Source organism: Tachypleus tridentatus, chromosome 1 (genome assembly GCF_004210375.1).
Source record: "Tachypleus tridentatus isolate NWPU-2018 chromosome 1, ASM421037v1, whole genome shotgun sequence".
Taxonomy (NCBI): Eukaryota; Metazoa; Arthropoda; class Merostomata; order Xiphosura; family Limulidae; genus Tachypleus; species Tachypleus tridentatus.
In genome coordinates this window covers 53418911-53437751 of record NC_134825.1, presented here as the reverse complement: position 1 = coordinate 53437751, position 18841 = coordinate 53418911, and the positions used below count along the sequence as shown (strand labels likewise).

General features: G+C 30.9%; 1 protein-coding gene across 5 annotated transcripts in view; it reads right to left on the bottom strand.

Annotated features, from left to right (window-relative positions):
* Window positions 1–7739: 7739 nt before the first annotated feature.
* Window positions 7740–18841, bottom strand: part of LOC143248860 (E3 ubiquitin-protein ligase AMFR-like) — a 47126-nt gene continuing 36024 nt past the window's right edge. Inside the window, exons 12-16 of one of the 5 annotated variants that reach the window (XM_076497716.1) lie at window positions 18437–18496; window positions 14748–14896; window positions 12536–12652; window positions 10066–10251; window positions 7740–8535 (exon numbers count right to left, since the gene is read on the bottom strand). In XM_076497716.1, coding sequence (XP_076353831.1) covers window positions 10095–10251; window positions 12536–12652; window positions 14748–14896; window positions 18437–18496 — 483 coding nt within the window. In that variant the 3' untranslated portion in view covers window positions 7740–8535; window positions 10066–10094. Of the gene's footprint in view, window positions 10252–12535; window positions 12653–14747; window positions 14897–18436; window positions 18497–18841 lie in introns of all 5 variants that reach the window. The other 4 variants (XM_076497709.1, XM_076497725.1, XM_076497732.1 and 1 more) reach the window with 4 other exon arrangements.

The window sequence follows — 18841 nt, the reverse complement described above, 5'->3', positions numbered from 1 at the left end:
CGACATTCAAATGGAAATACCTCTGCAGGATTATTTTAAATATTACTAAGAAACCTGTTGACCTTGAAAGAAAAACACTGATACTTGTATTTATAATATAGCCTTGTCTCTCAATATTCCACAAATGTATTAGATTTTCTCGGTGTACTCCCAGAATTGTAATGCACCCTTTACTTAACAACTGTATTACATTACAAATATAGGTTGTAATAGTATGATTTCACTTTTAAGAGAGGACACTTCATAGATTGTAGAAAATGAGAAAAAGACATTAGATGCCTTTATTGCCATTAAAATTTTGTTTAATCAGAAACAAATAAAAATATACTTAAAATAAATGTAACATGTACAATTTAAAGAACTTGTTGTGTACGTTTTGTCAAAAAGATAATTGTTTAAGATATAGCCCATATTCACAAATTGTAAAATTTGCTCTTCAAGTTTCACAATAAACCATCTCAACAAATTTTTTTTATAGAAAAAAGGATAGTGTTTGTATTTGCTAGTATAAATTACCTGTACTCTGCTGTACAGTTAAAAGGTCCCATCATGATTCACAGATGCTCAAATTAATATTAACTTTTAATCACAACAGGCTACCTTCTTAGAGTAAAACTAGTAGTTAAGCTGGTAATGAGTATAGCTAATTAAATGTACTTTTCTTTTGTTCTTACTTTAAGAACTAGAATGCATTATCTTATCATCTGGGTAACCTTGCTGTTATCAATTCCTGTTAGACCTGCTTAGCTTGTGATTAGGTGGTATGAACACAGTTTGAAACTTAGCATCTTGGGATCATGGGAAGAAACAGTATTCAGTGCAATATTTGTGTTCAGCAATTCTGAAAATGAACTCCTAGATACTCATTAAGCATGGGTGAAGTTTTATGTTTTAGCCCATATTAGTTTGCCTGTCAAGTTTGATTCTGCTAGCTCCAAGACTGTGAGAGAAGTTCATAGACAAACAAATTCACAATCTTAATTAGTATATGATCCTTATGTGTCTATGTACAACCTAACATCTTCAGTAGAAACCCAATGCGTAAGTTAATGTCTTGGAGGCTAGGTTCCATGAAAATGTTTACTATTTATTAATTTTTGATCAACTTTATTATTGGTAAATTAAACAATATATTTAAAAATGTATCAAACTGATATTCAGAGGTTATAAGAAGATAATTAGCACTAGAAGTGGCAAGCAAACCTTTGACAAGTCTTCTTATTTAGCTGTAAACACACCTGTGTTATCCAAAAACTTAAGTTTCTATTGGTATAAAAGTATAAGTGTCACACTTATATTCATTAGATAAACATGCCAAGACATAAACAATATAGTATGGCTATATTTTCTGTAACCTTTCATTTAATAATGCATTTCTGTGTATGAGTTTTGCTGTAAAACTTAATATAATGTAATAATTCTAACCTTTTTTTTTTCCCTGTATCTCCAACTGATGTATTTATTTCAGCTATAGATTTAAAAAGAATCTGAGGGAAATTCCCATGCTTTTTTATGGTTAAATGTTGTTTAGCTCACATGATTATGTCATGTAACTACCTTATATCTTGAGCAGGAGTAAATATATATAAATCCTGAGCTTGTACAATTACTTCTAAAGTTGCATGTTGTTTAGTCATGATAAAGTTGAATAAAAAAAGAAAGAATCAGCTATTTTTTCACTTGTATAAGAGGTTTTTCTCCTTATCATCCTAAAAATATAGGAAATAAGTTTGAATACTTAATACTAGTCAATGTATGTTGCATGTATTATACTGGGATGAATAAATTATACAGCTGAGAGCAATAGACCTAAAACCTGTGCAAGTGAAACTTTGAATGCTACTAAAAGGTGAACATGATATTAAAATAAATGATTAACTGTGAAAATACAAATTTGTTTTAGTGGCTTTGAAACAATATAGAATAAAATGCAGTGCTCTCAATAAAATTTCCAAAAGATAGAATTATTCAACACTACATTACTGTAGTGATGAGATTAAAGTTTAGTGTCATTACAGTTTTTCTTTAAAAACTAGAATCTGCTGTAATGGACAGGCCAGGAAGCTAGCCATTGGAGTTCAACCAGTCACAATTTATTTATATTAAGTGAGGACTGCAGTGGTGAATGGATCACACAAGCACTAACTTGAGAAAGTTTACAGTTAAAGAATGTGACTTTGAAACTAAGATTAAAAATAATAAAACACTTGTAATGTACTTTTCACAACATTCTGTCTTACAATCAATTTGTAGAATAATTTATATTAAACTAACAAAACTCTTTTAACATAACTAACAAACGTTCCTGAATTATATTTCCAGCTTCATTACTAAATTCAGTTGACAACTTGTTAACCATGCTACTTGATGCTATGAAAGATGGCAATATGTTGCTTACAGAGAGTTAGGTGAGAAACCCTGGATAGCTCTGTCACAAGGGTAGTTATCTTTTATCTGGCTGAATTTTCTGTCTTTATTAACTGCAACTAACTGATTTCTCTAGCTTCTTCTCTACTGCAGTTTTTTCTCGATCCTTCGACTGACTTCAAATCTTTTGAACCTCAAACGTGCATTTTTATACTAAACCCTTCTGGTATTCTTACAATCTTCCAAATAGTGTACATAATTGTCTGCAAGTAGGTCTGACACTTAATTAGTTATTTTGACTTGAATGTTTCGTAATTCTCAAAACAAGAACCAAAATCATTTATTCATTGGTTGCAGGTAAATTCAGTAAACTGGCAGCCTTCTCACTTGTATCCTTACACACGTTTTTGATGTGGATACTACATCAAAGTTCTGGCATATTCCTTTCTTGGCAATGTTTAAGCATGATAATGTAAACATTTGCTGTAACTTTCTTACTGCTGCAGTGGTACAAGTCTAGATAATGATCTAATTTCCCAACTCTAGTGAGGCTTTCTTGACCTTTCTCATGACCTCAACAGCATCATTTGGGAAATAATACAAACAAAGATGTTACTTAACATGTCTCTCTTCTTAGTCAATTGTTGTTATACAGTCTTTTTTTTGTGCCTTTGTGAGCATGTATCACTCTTCTCTGTATTGCATATAATTCCTCTATACACGAAGCATTTTAAATGCCACAAATCAAAAGAAATTGATTTATACATGACCATTTTAACAACTAGGGCACTAAAGTCATGTACTGAACTTGTAGGAAAAGTTGTATAAAACAACTACACATCTACTAAAAAGGAGTAATTCAGGACAAAATGGAATGCACAACTTTTGGTTAGGAGAATAAGAGTTTTCAGTACTAAAGCATCATTTGCATGCAGTAAGATTTTATTGCACTAAAGTTTTTTAACATTTGGAAGTAAAAAAGTCATACTGTAATCCAGTAAAAACAATATTGGTCTACTACTCAGTAGTATAATTTAAAATGCTTTGAATCAGAATTCATGCCACATAACTTCTTGAATCAAATAGTTAATTTGAACAAATGTGCAAAACAATAAACTTTTCTGTGTATTTTTATTCAGTCTAACTTATGGCTTTTTAACCTGCAGGATATGTTGTTAATGTAATAACTTCAATCATAATAACTGCTAAAATTCTAAAATAATTATACTCAATAATAAATAATTTTAATTATAAGTAAGAGGCAAATTACAAAACGTTACTATGACCATTTTATCATAGGTTATCAAGTGGATATCCAAACTCTAATACATTAAAACCAGAAGCACGTATACATGAGTGTAACCATAAATTATTTAACTGTTTTAATTGATAAGATCATTTCTATAGGGCACTTGGGGTTGAAGTATTCAGTTAGTAATCTGAGTATTTTAGGATCGAAATTCAACGTGCTCACACTTCCAGCTGTGGGATTGTTATAACATGACAGTCGAACCCACTATTCATTAAAAAGACTAAAGTGTTAAAAAATGATATTGTTTAAATATAGCAGAGACTATTTTATCATTATAACTATTGTTTTCATTGAAGTTTCATGTCCATCTTTTTGTTGTTTCAAAGAAGTTAAGCCTTCTATGTGATTCAGTTGTATAACATGCACAAGGCAGCCATCGAAGAGACTACACTAATGTCACTTGCACCCAATGAAAAAAGTATTTGCTTATTACATTATTATATGAAAATTACATTTCTGTAGTTAAAGAACCAATAATGTTTTGCTTCACTGAACTTTATACATTGGCCAGGTGGTTAAGGTGCTTAACTCGTAATCTGAGGGTCGTGGGTTCGAATCCCCGTCGCATCAAACGTGCTTGCTCTTTCAGCCGTGGGGGGTGTTATAATGTGTGGTCAATCCCATTATTCATTATTAAAACAGTAGCCCAAGAGTTGGCAGTGGGTGGTGATGAATAGCTGCCTTCTCTCCAGTCTTACATTGCTAAATTAGGAATGGCTAGCCAAGATAGCATTTGTGTAGCTTTGCCTGAAACTCAAAAAACAAACTTTATACATCATTTAGGAGAAAGTGTATATCAGACTATAAACTAGAAATAAAGATACCAACAAAGAAAAAGAAAAATACTGGCAAATGCCTAAGGCCAGATTCAGGGTCTTTGGGGCCGTGGTGAAATTTCATTTTTGCAGAACCCTTTCATCCCTACATCTATTTTGCCAGGTTGACAGTTAATCATGTGAGTTTAAGTTGTTTAATCCTAAGGCAGAGAATTTAAACATGTAAATTTTGTCCTGATATACTCACAATAGATATCCACCAGCCCAAAACGTACTTTGAGCTGTTTGTTTTAAGCACTTCCCTATTATTGAAAAGGACTAACAGTGTAAAATCATATATTTATTTATTTCACAAAGGGGGATATGCTTATAACTTAATAAACATCATGTCTCAGTGGAAAGTAAATCAGAAAGAAAATTTGTCTAAAAAGAAATGTGTTCCAATCAAAGGGCTGCTATGAATTGCAACATGAGGAACTGGATGACTTTATTTCAGTTGAAATAACATTTAAAAGAAGCTATGGGCTGAAAAGATATTTGAACTGAGGGGTCTGTAACAACCAAATATGCTTCACGAGATCACAGTGAACAAGGCCCAGAAGGGTGGCAAAATAAATCGTGAAAGTAGAAGTGGCACCACTTACTTTGTGCTGGGAAATATTGAACAAAACATGATACTGAACAAAGTCCCATCCCTAAATCTGGTAGTACAAATGGCACCAATAACATGTGCCTAATTTCCACCTCTTTAGACTGTCAAGAGTGAACCAAGCTGATGTATTCATGATTAAACCAGGTTATATAAGCCATAAGCATTTCAGACTACCTGCCAGGTGAACAGGAAACATCCATGACAAATGTGTTACATGTACATGTATTACTTGAAGAACAAACCTAAGTATTTGTTATGCTTGGTATTGTCCTCTTTGTGAGAGCTTGGTGTTGCAAAAGGAGAGGATGTGATCAATTATTCAGAGAGTGCACATATGCAGCAGTAGAAAGATTAGAAAAAGAAAACTTGGTAGGTCTCACAAGCTAAGTGATGATAAATACTTAAATCTGACTGCTTGCTTGCTATTAAGCATAAAGCTACACAAAGGGCTATCTGTGCTTTGGCCATCACAGATATCAAAACTTGGATTCTACCTTTGTAAGTTTGTAGACATATCACTAGACCACTGGGTGACAAATCTAATAGTAATGACCTGGTCTGTTTTTCAAGAAAACATATGAAAAATCTGTGCAAGTTTTGTTTCAGTCCTTTACCTTAAATTCTATACAGGGTTATTGAATAGAATTGCATCTACCATCTTTGACTTTAGAAGAAAATTTTGTTGTAAAGAGCATTTAACATGAGTCATTCTGATTTCATGAGTAACTTTGTAACTCTGTACCTTGAATTTAAACATATTTTTCATCAATAATAATAATAATAATATACTTTAACAGTGTACTTCTGTTTGGCTCAGAATGCTGGAAGATGATTTCAATCACCAACAAACTTGAAACTTTTGTGATAAAATGCCTCTGAAGCATTTTCTGACCTAACACAATTAGCAGTGAAGGATTGCCGAGAATATAAAGAGCACAACCCCTGGAACTGCAAGAGAAGAGGAGTTGATGGAGGTGGCTGTGCACATGTGCAGAATGTCATACTCCATGCTCTTCAAAACAGATCTTTGTTGGAAATAGGGTCATTCATAAGAGACCTAGAAAAAGCCAGTGGAGAGAGAAATGAAAAAATAAAACCTGACCTGAGAATCAGTTGGATGTAAACTAAAGGCAGTATGAATCCCTCATGGAAGCTTTATGTACCATCTAGCATGAAGAGGCCCAAGTGAATCAACAAGAATTGATATCTAATTATGTCCAACCTTTTACTTGTGAAATTTGAGCAAAAGGGCATAACAGAATTGGTACTCTAGCTTTACGTCTAAAGCTGGTGAGTGTATAAACTGAAATGGACTGCATGACACAAAAATCAGTAATGAAAATACTACTATTTCCTGAACAAAAGATTCAACTTTTCCCCTTTTCAAAGAAGGTTTACATTATTCAACATGGTAAAGTGACCCTCACATGCTGGCTTGGTACCATGTCATCCAAGGGCAAGAGAGAATGATGTGTATGCATGGAATCAGTTTTTGATTCCTGGAATGCAAGGAACACAGATTTACACGACCACCATTTGAACTTAAAGTTGTTCAGGCTGCTGTGACCATCATAATATTTCTGAAGAGTCTGACAATAACTGAAGGTGGAATGTAAACACTAATTGTACATAGTATGTCAAATGTTATATTTTTATGGGTAAATATGAATGTGGTTTTCAGGTTTGCCAATATCCACAAACACAGACTGTGGAAATGTTATGCACAGAAATAAATACTTCACACACGAAAGAAAAAAACAAAGGTGAACAAATAAACTAACATTTGTCATAAACTGTATGTAGATGAGTTATTACTGACTGATTCACTATTCTTCTTTTGCTCTTAATAGTTAAGGTGAAAAGAATCTTTTTTTTCTTTTTTTTTAATTCCCAGAGAAAACAGAGGTTTAATTTTCACCTGCATGGCATAAAGGAAGAATCCTGATTTACAACCCAAATTTAGAAATTAAAAGTAAGGTATACCAGAATTTAATGCTTCATAAGTAATTTTTCTAAGTAACATTCATAAATAGGAAAACTCCAAACTTGTACATTTATCTGTCATCCACTGACATGGGGTTGCCCTTTCTTAGGAGGGACAGATGTAGACCAAAAGCAATGTGTGTTTCCATCCAATGATACATCCAATCATTACCTGAATATAAGAATCGGTATATTTACGACCTTCTGGCATTCAGTTAACAAAATGTCATATTACTTGATAAACATCTTATAGTCCATTCTTATCGTAATAGACAAATAGGGTGGGTGGTGTAAAGTTACTGATTTGGATCTAATGTAAATATATTTGATAAAACATGGTAAATTAACATTTTACCCACCTATCTACAGTTACCAAAATAAAAGATAACTGAGCAAGTAGTTAGAATGATAGCACTGATGTGCCTATGAACATTTATATCATTGATAAATTCATTGACATTTTCTGAAAACCCATTTAAAAGTGCTCTACTCATTAAGGATTATTTAAATTTTTAACAGTTTTCCATAGAACTAGTGCTACAAAATTTCACCTGTAATTAAACATTTTAAACAGTAATAACTGATAGAATATTAAAAGTTATGACTATATCAAACTACCTCAATTAAACTGAAGACAAAGAACTGCATATTCATGATGAAAACACTTTAATTTTCTAATTTGTTTACACATGCAGTAAAATACAGTTTACAACTTGAAATTTTGAAAACAGCTTAAATCTAGCACACTTTTGCAGTAAAACAAATCTTCACACTTTTATTTATTACTAATACATGTTTTAAACACATGGAACATTCTTTTTCATTAAAAATGTTGGAAACATGACTGACATTGTTTTATTTCCACCATAGTACCACATGCATAACCTTGAGGACTGAAAGATAGCATTATAATTTATTTTGTATTAAGGTAATTTTTAATTTCATCTTTCGTATACAAAAAAATGTAATATATATACAGATTTATCCAAAAAATAGTTAAAAAAACAAACTTGTGCCAATTCGCTAAAAGTACATCTTTAGTACTTTAACAATAAAATTGAAATTTATAAACAATATTGTATTGTTATCATTCCAACAATTTTAACTAGAAGTCCTCAAATGTAATGTTTTACAGGTTTTATCAAAACATCTAAACTAGTAATGAAAAATACATTATATGCAACTAGACTGCATGACCAGAATACAAATATTTACAAATGTCTAGCAAATATATCTATCAAAAACACAAATTGCCCACAACTTTGTAGTGGTTGACACTGTTTAACAACATGCACTAAACAGCTAAGTGGGTAATTTGAAATCCTTTAAATGTTTTTGTGATGTTCAATATTTACCAAAAAACTTCTCTTGTTCCTCAGCTTCTGGGATCATACTTCATTTCATGTATTACTTCTCAAATTCATTGTATATCATTCTGTAACTTTCTAATAGACCAAACACTATTAGTTTTAGTTTATATCATGCAAGGTTTTTTTTACATCACCAAGCAACTTTTCAAATATCTAAACTTGACAAAAACAACAAACACAAGAGGAACACAATGTTTTAAATTTTATATTGCTTTGTATCATAAGAATTGAAAAATTATGATGCTAAAATAAACTCACAAAATGCAAATTTATTATTTACAATCAAATACTACCACACCACTGGGTTATATAGATAAAATATAGTTGATTTCTGCTTGGTAGCTATTACAGAAATAAGATCATTTACACACAAATTACCTTTGATAGTTTACATACAAAATGATCTAATAATTCAAACATATGTAAATTTGTGTGCATAAAAAAATTATCTCTATGAACTTTCCAGTTTCTCCTCATTTATGTTAAATATAGAGCAATATATTATTTCTATAATGAATGTAGAACTTTTACCCCAGTAGGAGTTGACAATATATATATATATACACACACACACACACACACACACATTACACGGTTAAATCACAATAAAGTTGTTTTTTTTTCCAGATTAATATTAATACTATAAATTTTCAGTTGATGTTTAACTAAACTATACCACTAACAAGTATTAAAAAATATCAGGTAGGAATAAATGTCAAAATAAATCTGTAGTCTGTTTTAGTTGATATCATAATTACAAAACAATTAAAATAAATCATTTTAAATTTGTTTTTGTCATTATTTAGAGTATCTGATATATCACTCACTGAAATATGAACTGACAGTTTTGTGAAATAGTATCAATAAGTGACATGAATAGGAGTAATGCTACACTATCAATAAAAAAAAAATTACTTGCACTTGTTTTTACAGTTGATGTTACTAGGTTGTTTAACATTTTGCACAACACTAAATCACTCATAGTTAAGTACAAATTTATTTGACTTCAAACTACAAACCCAAAATTAATTTAAATACAAAAACAAAAGATGATACTGCAATTAATAAAACATTTATGACAGTAACAGATTTCTTTCCTGGAGAATAAACAATAGCAGGATTATAAAAAATAATAATAATAATTACATTCTAATGTAGTTAACTTTGAGAGAGAAAGCACATTTTCTAACACAAAACTATTCCTTAACATTTACTATATGTAACTGTTTTAAACCATCATAATATATGGACAAACTCTCAACTACAAAATTTTTTGAAAACCCCACAGATTTACATTTAAAATCCTATTTAACTTTGAAATAGTGTCATTCATACACATTTTGATCAGTACTTTTACACAAACTTGTACAACGAATGCATGGTGTTCAAATTTCAACCCTGGTTCTATCATTTGTATTTTTACTGTACCAGAAAAAATGTAAACTTGTTATACGCCTGTGGTTTGCAACATGTTAAACTGGTGACAACAGCTAGGTTACTAGTCCTCATACTTGTAGGATAACTGAAATTATGATCCAGAATAACAATCACTTATGAAGTACATCATTGGATAATTGTTTAAATGACTCCAAACAATAAACATACTCGAAAACAAGACATGACCGGCTTCTTTTTCATCTTTCTGTCACATGTTCTGCTATACTGTACCATGGGTCATCTCCCCTGGAATTTGAGGAATCATCATAAACTGGCCTGGCTGAATAACTTGTGGAGGACTTTGGGTCACTGGCAAGCTCTGCTGTGTGACTTCCACTTGTAGCAAGATATTTCCTACAGAAAAATCAAGTTCAAGACTTGAATAGGGATACAATTAACACATTATGTTAGTTTTACAGTAGTAATTATCAGTAATTAACTACTAACTGCAATAAAATCTGACACTGGCAATAAAAATAAGCCTTTCTAATTTCAACCTAAGATTTGCATGTTACATTATTTGAACTCTCTTTATCTTGAACATAAGAGGTATGTACAATTCCTCATATGCCATAATAACAATGTGCTGTTCACAAAATGTTCACAGTCTTTATTTTATGACAGACTGTATAATGGTAGTAAAGACGGTTTCAAAATTTCAGAAGTACTTTTCAGGGTCTAGACTTTTGAAAAGAGCAATTTTAGGTACTTTTAAGGTTCTTAAGAACTCATATGAACCTTGTAGGTGATATAAAATTCAACAGTACTGATACTCATTAGAAAGGTTGGAGTTCATTAGATGAAGTATTTATATATAAAAATAATTTGTCTATTTATTATCATTATTACAATTAAGTAAATACAAAAAAGTTCACTACACAATTGGAAAACAAAAAAAATTAAAAATTACCATTTATACAAGAATAACAGGTTCTAGAAAATTATAACGTTTTAAAAAATTACTGCACAGAAAAATATAATACATACTAAGTAAGAACCATATAAACTTTTTTTTAAATGTTTTTCATTCTTGTATTACAAAGATATGGCATATTCATTATGATAATGATATTCATATCTTTCTATTTTCCTTCTCATGTTTAACCCTTTTCCTTACAGGCTCACTTTCCACTAAAGGTTGATTTTATCAACGAGTATAGGACAGTTGTCATATAATATTTCTCACCTTACCTTCCTTTTATAGATGAAGTAGACACTACACATTTATCTTGTGGACAATGCCTAGCACCAATATAAAAGTAGTGGTTCATAAACAGTACAATTTGATCCCTGCTAACTTTATTAAAAATCATTTGCACTTGAAGATTTAATTTTACAATTTATTAAGAAAAAAAATTAAATACTTTGTAATATTAATTTTCCCCACAAGCTTTAACCCAATCATTACCAGTTATTAACTTTCTGCTTAGCCAACACAAGTCTTGCTGCATTTTGTTCCAACAATAAGTGCACATAGTTAAAGAAACAAAGCCTGCTACTTTTGATAAGGTCAATTTTTTTTTTGCACTATGGTTTTTAATATCTTTGAAAGTTACACTAAAAAATGGTATTTATGAGACTTGATTATGATGTTTGTATCTGTTCTAGATTTGAATGTCTTACTTTTTATGTTTCACTACATTATTTTAAAATTTCAAAACTTTATCATCCATAAAATTCCAATTTTTTCTATTTTTAACTTTTTATAATTTCAAGTAATATACAAGACTGTATAAATTTAAATTTATCTTCAAACATCATTATATAATACAATTTAGTTCAAATAACTGAATGTTAATCTAATTTGTAAAATAAAATCTGAAATCCAATAAAAGATAAGTTGTCTATAATTTTGCAAATTCATAAATCTGCTTTTGCTCTCATAAGATAAAATGGCCTTGGAAGGTAAGGGAGTAATGCAAGTGTGTGTTCTAGTCTTAATTTGCAAAGTAACACTGAATATACTGCTGAAACAGAAATACCTATGGAGAAGATTTTGTAGCTTAATTTAAAATACAAACTTATATTTGAAAACAAGTTATACATTTTATGCTACAAATAAACTGGTTTCACTAAGAACATTGTTCAGAAAAATTACTATTAAACCTATTAGTAGGATACACTATAAACATAATAAAAATATTTTAATGGGAACTGATTTAAGAAAAGCCACTGAAGACAACAGGTACTAATAAAAATGAACATGTAATAACTTCCTTCTGCAGTTTCATCTGAATCTTACGCATCACCAAAAATGAATTTTTTAGAAGGAATGTTATAAGCTAAGTTCAATAGCCATTACACATTCCAAGCAATATACTGAAATTCTTGTCTGATATAAAATAAACATGCCCTACTACATTAGTTATTAAATTTTACAGATTCCTTTAAAAGTATAAAATTCAAATAGCTTATATAGAAAATCCATTTTTCAAGCACTTTCAAGTCCTGTACTTATACCATATTTAGGCACTTTAAAAATGTTTTAGAACCTGCACAAACCCTGTAATTCTTTTTGAAAATAAACACCAAATTTATATACTTAAAGAAATAACTGATATAAAACTACAATTTTCATTTATCTGTATTTCACTGTAACCTACAATTCAAAGACAAAATAAGAAATAAGGATATTTACCTTTTTGCAGCTTTGAATAGCTCTTCTTTCCTATGAGCTAACATGCTCTCCCTTTCCTGAGGGGATTTTGAAAACCTACAGCCATGACCCATGGATGACAGTGCATGTGTAAGACTACTGTGGGAATAGAATGACAGTTCATAAATTATACAAATATGATAACTTGATTAAAAACAAGAATACTAATATTTATAATACATATAACATAAAGAACTAAAACACACACACACTGCTGTGGAAAAGTCTTATACACATTCAGGAATTACAATATATGTTATGAACATCAACAATCTACTTGGTCTCTACTAATGTTGCCTACAATTAAAAAAAATATATTGACTATTATTAATAGTTTAGATTGGTTAAAAGAAACCAAACTTGCCATTCAGAAATCTTTTAATCACAGTGATCAGAATCTTCAAAATCTGTGGTTACACAACTCTATAAGAGCAGACAGAATAAACACTGTAGTAGATAAACTTACATTTACCAATCAAATCTAACTGATGACACATTGTAAGATGTTTCTCATTATTAACATTACTTGCTCCTCTCTGTACTTCAATCACAAATGTAGGAAGCAAATTACAAATGGAAGGGCCAAGGTTTATTTACCTGAGCAAAGTCACCAAAGATATTTGGTTCTGTATTACATTTTATGTATTTTCCTGTCTTCCCCGAGTAGTATTTCTTGCTAATTTTGTTGCATTTTTACTAACACAGACTAAAAGGCTCGAGAGAGGGGTTGAGCCCTCTGCTTCCTCTGCCCTCCTGTCCATAAAGCTAAAAGGTTAAATTTTGTACTGTAAAATATGCAATTAACTGTTAGTTTAAAACAAAACTGTTACAAGTTTAGTAGCATGCTGCCACAGAATTGTGTTTCTGCATAAAGAAAGAAAACAAACAGAGCAAAATAACTTACACCACTCAATTTAAGATGTGGTATCCAAAGCATAATCAACAAGTACAAAGAAACGTTACGTGTAATTGGCAAACTATGGGGTTAAAATTCCAAAACCCATTCTAATAAGGATGAGCAATACTTCAAGATAAAAGTTACTTCAAGAGTACAGAAACTGGACTATGACACAATGGTCAAAGGTGTTTTGAGCATGTTGAAGTTGCTTGGATCTAATCAAAGACAGTATGTGATACAACAAACAACTGAGATTTATAGTGTTTTGCTTGAAGCCAACAATCAAGCATGAAGATTCATGGAGGATGCAAATTGCCAAAAATAAATGGTAAATTGACTGCAGTAAGGTACAAGCAAACTTTAATCCACCATTCAATCCACTATTGTGCAAGGCTTACTGATCCAAACTTCATCTTGCAGCAGAATAATGATCCAAGACACTCCATTGGAATAATTAAAAGTTATCTGCAAATTAAAGATAAAGCTGGAGTCCTTCTATGCATGGAATGGTCCTCTCAAAACCAATATGTCAGTATCACTGAATCTGTATGATACTATCTTGACAGAGAAAAAACCAAAAAGAATTCCAGCATGTCAAATGATCTTTGGAAGGTCATGGAAGAATCACAGAACAGCATTCCATTGGAGTTTATAACAAAATATTTGAAAGTGTTTCTAGAAAAATTTCAATGGCTTTGAAGGACAACTGTGGACATACTTGCTATTAAGTGTATATTAAGGTATACTGTGTATAAACTCGATTACTAAACAAGATTTTTCTTATAAAGGTGTATTTCCACCAAACACAAAATTTTAGCTTCTTTATACATTAGAGTAAATATATGCTAAACATTAAGACTTTTACAGAGCAGTGTACTTATTCAATTTGAAGTTTGTTCTTAACAAGCACAAAGTTGGCTAAAATGAGTATAAAAGCTAATTATATGAAGACAATGTAGACTTTAAGTATAATACTTAAAACAAAACTGTAAAAAACCTCTGAAGATTTATCTAATACATAACTAGATTAAAATTGTATCAGCTCACATTCTTTAATGTTACCTATTGTCTAAGAACTTCTTACCTTTAAAAAAGAACAACAAAGCACTTCTGCCAATGAGGTTTAATACAAAAGGTTAATAAATAGTCCTTCACTTTCTTTAATTAGGCAGGCACAGTAAATAAGTTTTGGATAAATTTCTATATGTTGAACACAAGGGTAATATTTACCAAGGGTTTATAATAAGTGTAGTTGCAATAAAATTACACACAACTAGTAAACCTAATTTTACTTGCCCATTATCTTCACCAGAGCTTTCAGAGGTGTCTTCATCTAATGAAAACACAGTGTCTTCAAAGAATTTCCAGTCTGATGTTGATGCTGAAGATTCTCTCTGATCTGGTTCTATCTCACTGGTAGCTGTTGGTTGAATAGTATAATTCTCCTATAAAAGAATAGTTTTAAAAATTACTTTGTATATATGGATGTAGATAAATCAAACTCATACTCAAAGCAGTGTTACAACTCTTGTGGCATCTTAAGATGTGCATTCAACTTAAAATTGTTTTAAAATAATTACACACATAAATAAGGATATGCATTTGATTAATTTAGTATAATGTTCATTAAACCATGGTATGTGAAACCAAATAATAATAAAAAAAAGTGGCAGCCCAGCCAGTTGCTTTCCCTCTATTCAGCAGTTCAAAGAGAAAAAAATGTTAGCAGTGACAACTTATTTAATCATGATTTTGATGAATTGATTAGTTTATATGAAACTAACATGTAATTGATTACATCAGTTAATTGATTAACTCACCAAGCTCTATAAACAAGAGAAGCCTAAAAGAGTCACCTGTAAATACATCAATATAAAACTCCAACTTACAATTGTATATCCATGTTATCCACAACACAGAATACATCAAATTATCATTTATAGCTAGACACATGTCAATGATCAATCCAACAGTTATAATGATATATCAATTTATATAAAAAAGGGAAAAGTAGCTAAACTGAGCCTTGGTCACAATAAATAGCATATAAATGTACTCTGTATTAATAACAGAAGCAGTTGGTAAACTTAGTCACAGTAGCACATACAATTTATATGATCATTAGAAACAGAAAAACTGATCTATATTAACAAAGAAATAGCACACAATATATTCTCTAACAGCAACAACAAATGAAAAGTGAACAAACAACAGATACAGCAAGTTACAGTTAATCTGAACAAACAACAAATAAACTGATTTCTATTAACAGAAAAAGCAGACTAATCTACAATAACAGAGATGCCAACTATTTCAAATGACTGTGTGTAATGATTGTAGACATAGCCCTTACAGATATCGTACAACCACTGGATACAGTTTTGAGTCATCCATGTCCATGGATTCATCAACTAAGTTCATCAATGTACTTTCCATGGGAATATAGTTTGAAATGGAAATAAAATACAGTTCTATGTACAAAAGAACATAATATATCAATTAATAGATTAAAAATTTGGCTTTCTATTGATTATAAGTAATATTGTATTAAACATCAGAAAAAAATACTGGCAATCAGTTAGAGAATGTGACAGATGGGCATGGCAAGAGGAGTTAGATTTCCTATTTTATGGTCTAATAAACAAATAAGATAAAAGCTATAAAAATTATGGTTTGCCTGAGTAATAACAATGTTATAATGAGTAATTACATTAAATTCTGTACTTCTCAGAGGGGTAGTAAATAAATTGTTTGTTTTTAATTTTGCACAAAGCTACTTGAGGGCTATCTGCTTGGTATTATTTTTCACCAAATAATCCAAATGAACTTTTCCAACAATAGAACACATTAATACAAAATACATAATTTTCTTTAAAAATTGCTTTATGTTTTCAATTTTGTGCAATGCTACACAAAGGCTATCTGAGCTAGCCATCCCTAATTTAGCAGTGTAAGACCAGAGGGAAGGCAGCTAGTCATCACCACCCACCTCAAACTCTTGGACTACTCTTTTACTAATGAATAGTGGGATTGACTGTCACATTATCAGAGATGTCAACTATTTCAAATGACTGAGCGTAATGACTGTAGACAGAGCCCTTTATCATTTGTGGCTACTAGGCCTGACCAATGTCTCTAAACTGTTTATTATTATAACTATTATTATTTGTTACTGCTATAGATTGCTCATTTATGACTGGATACAGTTTTGAGTCATCCATGTCTGTGGTTCCATCTATGGCTAAACTGTAAACACTGTTAGTAAGTATGCTTGAAATCATTTTGTCATCTTCACAACCCAACATTTGAACAATGGCTGTAGTTTTGGTTCTAGCACAGCCATATTTATTCACTATATCAGAATTTGGGAATATTTTTCTGAATAGATGTCCTGCATGATCGGCTACAGCTAGGGGTAAATTATGAGCAATGACGAATTGCGTGAACATCACTTCTGCATTTATGGTTTCATATTCTGAATTCTTACTCATAAATGTTGTTATTTGCATTGTTTACGTCTTTTCTTCAGCCTTTTGTTGGTGAGATGCCGATTTTGTATGTCTGAAATAATTGTTTATCCCGCCATACGCCACAAAAAAATCAATGTGACAAACTGTACAAAATGCAAGACAGTCACTGACTTTTGGTGCAATGACTGGATATTTTGCACTATACTCTTTTTACTAAATTTTTGATTCACAGTTTTAGTCCTTTTAGATTTGCCAGAAACAAGACAATCTGGTAAACAAGGCCTCTTTTTCCATCTTGTAAACGATCGCATTGTTGTTTCTATGCCGCTTAGAAAACGAGAAATACCCATCTACGCGAGCACTGATTGGCTGAAAAGCACTGATGACGTAACTATGGATTTCCCCACGTACCCAGTATGGAGAAGCACCACACTCAAACTATTGGTAGACATTGGAGATACAAATATTTTTTATTATTTCAAGCACAAAATGATTATTGCAAATAGCCATTTGGACTATGTCTTTTATTTATTATCAAAATGTATTTGTATCTCACTAGAAATTTTCTTTTCACCCCTTTCAAGCCCTGGGGAACAATTTATTACTTTATTGTACAGGCCTATATAATATACAATAATTTAGGAGTTGCAACAAGTCGTAGTATTTGTCTGTATGAGCGTACAGTCGTAATGTATACACCAAAATCATAATGATTACGCTCAAATTGTAATGGTTGGCACCTTTGCAATAACAAAAACTCAAGAAACAGCAAATAAACATATTTCTACCAACAGAAACAGCAAACTGATTTGCAGTTAAATTAACAAATGTAAACAGAAAATAAACTTATTTGTACTAACAAAAACAGAAGATAAATAAAATATATAATAATAACAAACTCCAAATTAATTAATGAAATATAACAGCAAGAGTAAATACAATAATAAATACATATTTCCCTCACAAATTGACTTTAACTGTGCACATTAATATCCTGGTGTTGTCAAATAGACTGCACTTTATATTATAGGTAAGTGTACTATAGCAATTAATGGTCAAAATGAATTTGAAAACGATTAGAAACACGAAGCCAAGTCGGTTTATCAAGAGTGGTGAAATCTCAGAGATGTTTGGATGCAAGTTACTTTCCTCAATATTTCCATATCAAGTCGTACAAGCAAATGTACAAAATGAAATAATTTAAAACATTTTCAAACAGGATAAATAAGTAGTGTACACAGTAAACAAAGGTATTTTGTGAAAACAAAAGTCCTTTCACTAGGACTTTAGAATTAAATATTTACCTTGTTCTCGGCTAATGTTGTTTCAGACTAAACACAAAACAAACATGACATTTTTCTGGAGCTACGATCCTGTTGGACTCACTTTTAAAGATACTGGTACAAATACTAAAGTAATTTTATGTGATATTACTGCAGTTATATCCATGTTCATGAATATAAATATGTTTGAAGGTAATTTACAACCTTACAATAAACTCAGGAGTATACATACCTGAGAAGAGTCCTGAGTGGATATTGCTGTATGGGTTGTATTAGCTTGAAACATAGATGACTGGAACCATGACGAAAATGATACATCAAAACAAGTTCTTAAATAGTTTGACAAAGATAAAATTAACAGTTTTTAATTGTTTTCACAAGTCTTATAAAACATTATTTTTAAAAACTTAGATGACATGAACAAGTGATATACTGCTTTAATCATCTTCACATTTGAAAAAAAAATCATTTATACATATTAAACTTGTAGGTCATGTATAGTTTGTACATTATCATTAAAAAAGATCAAAGTGCACACTTAACTGTTATATATAAAAGTGTATGTAGTTGTACAACTAAATGCCACTCTAGCTACTTATAATCCTGGGACTTTAACAAGTGGTATCTTGTGCATTTT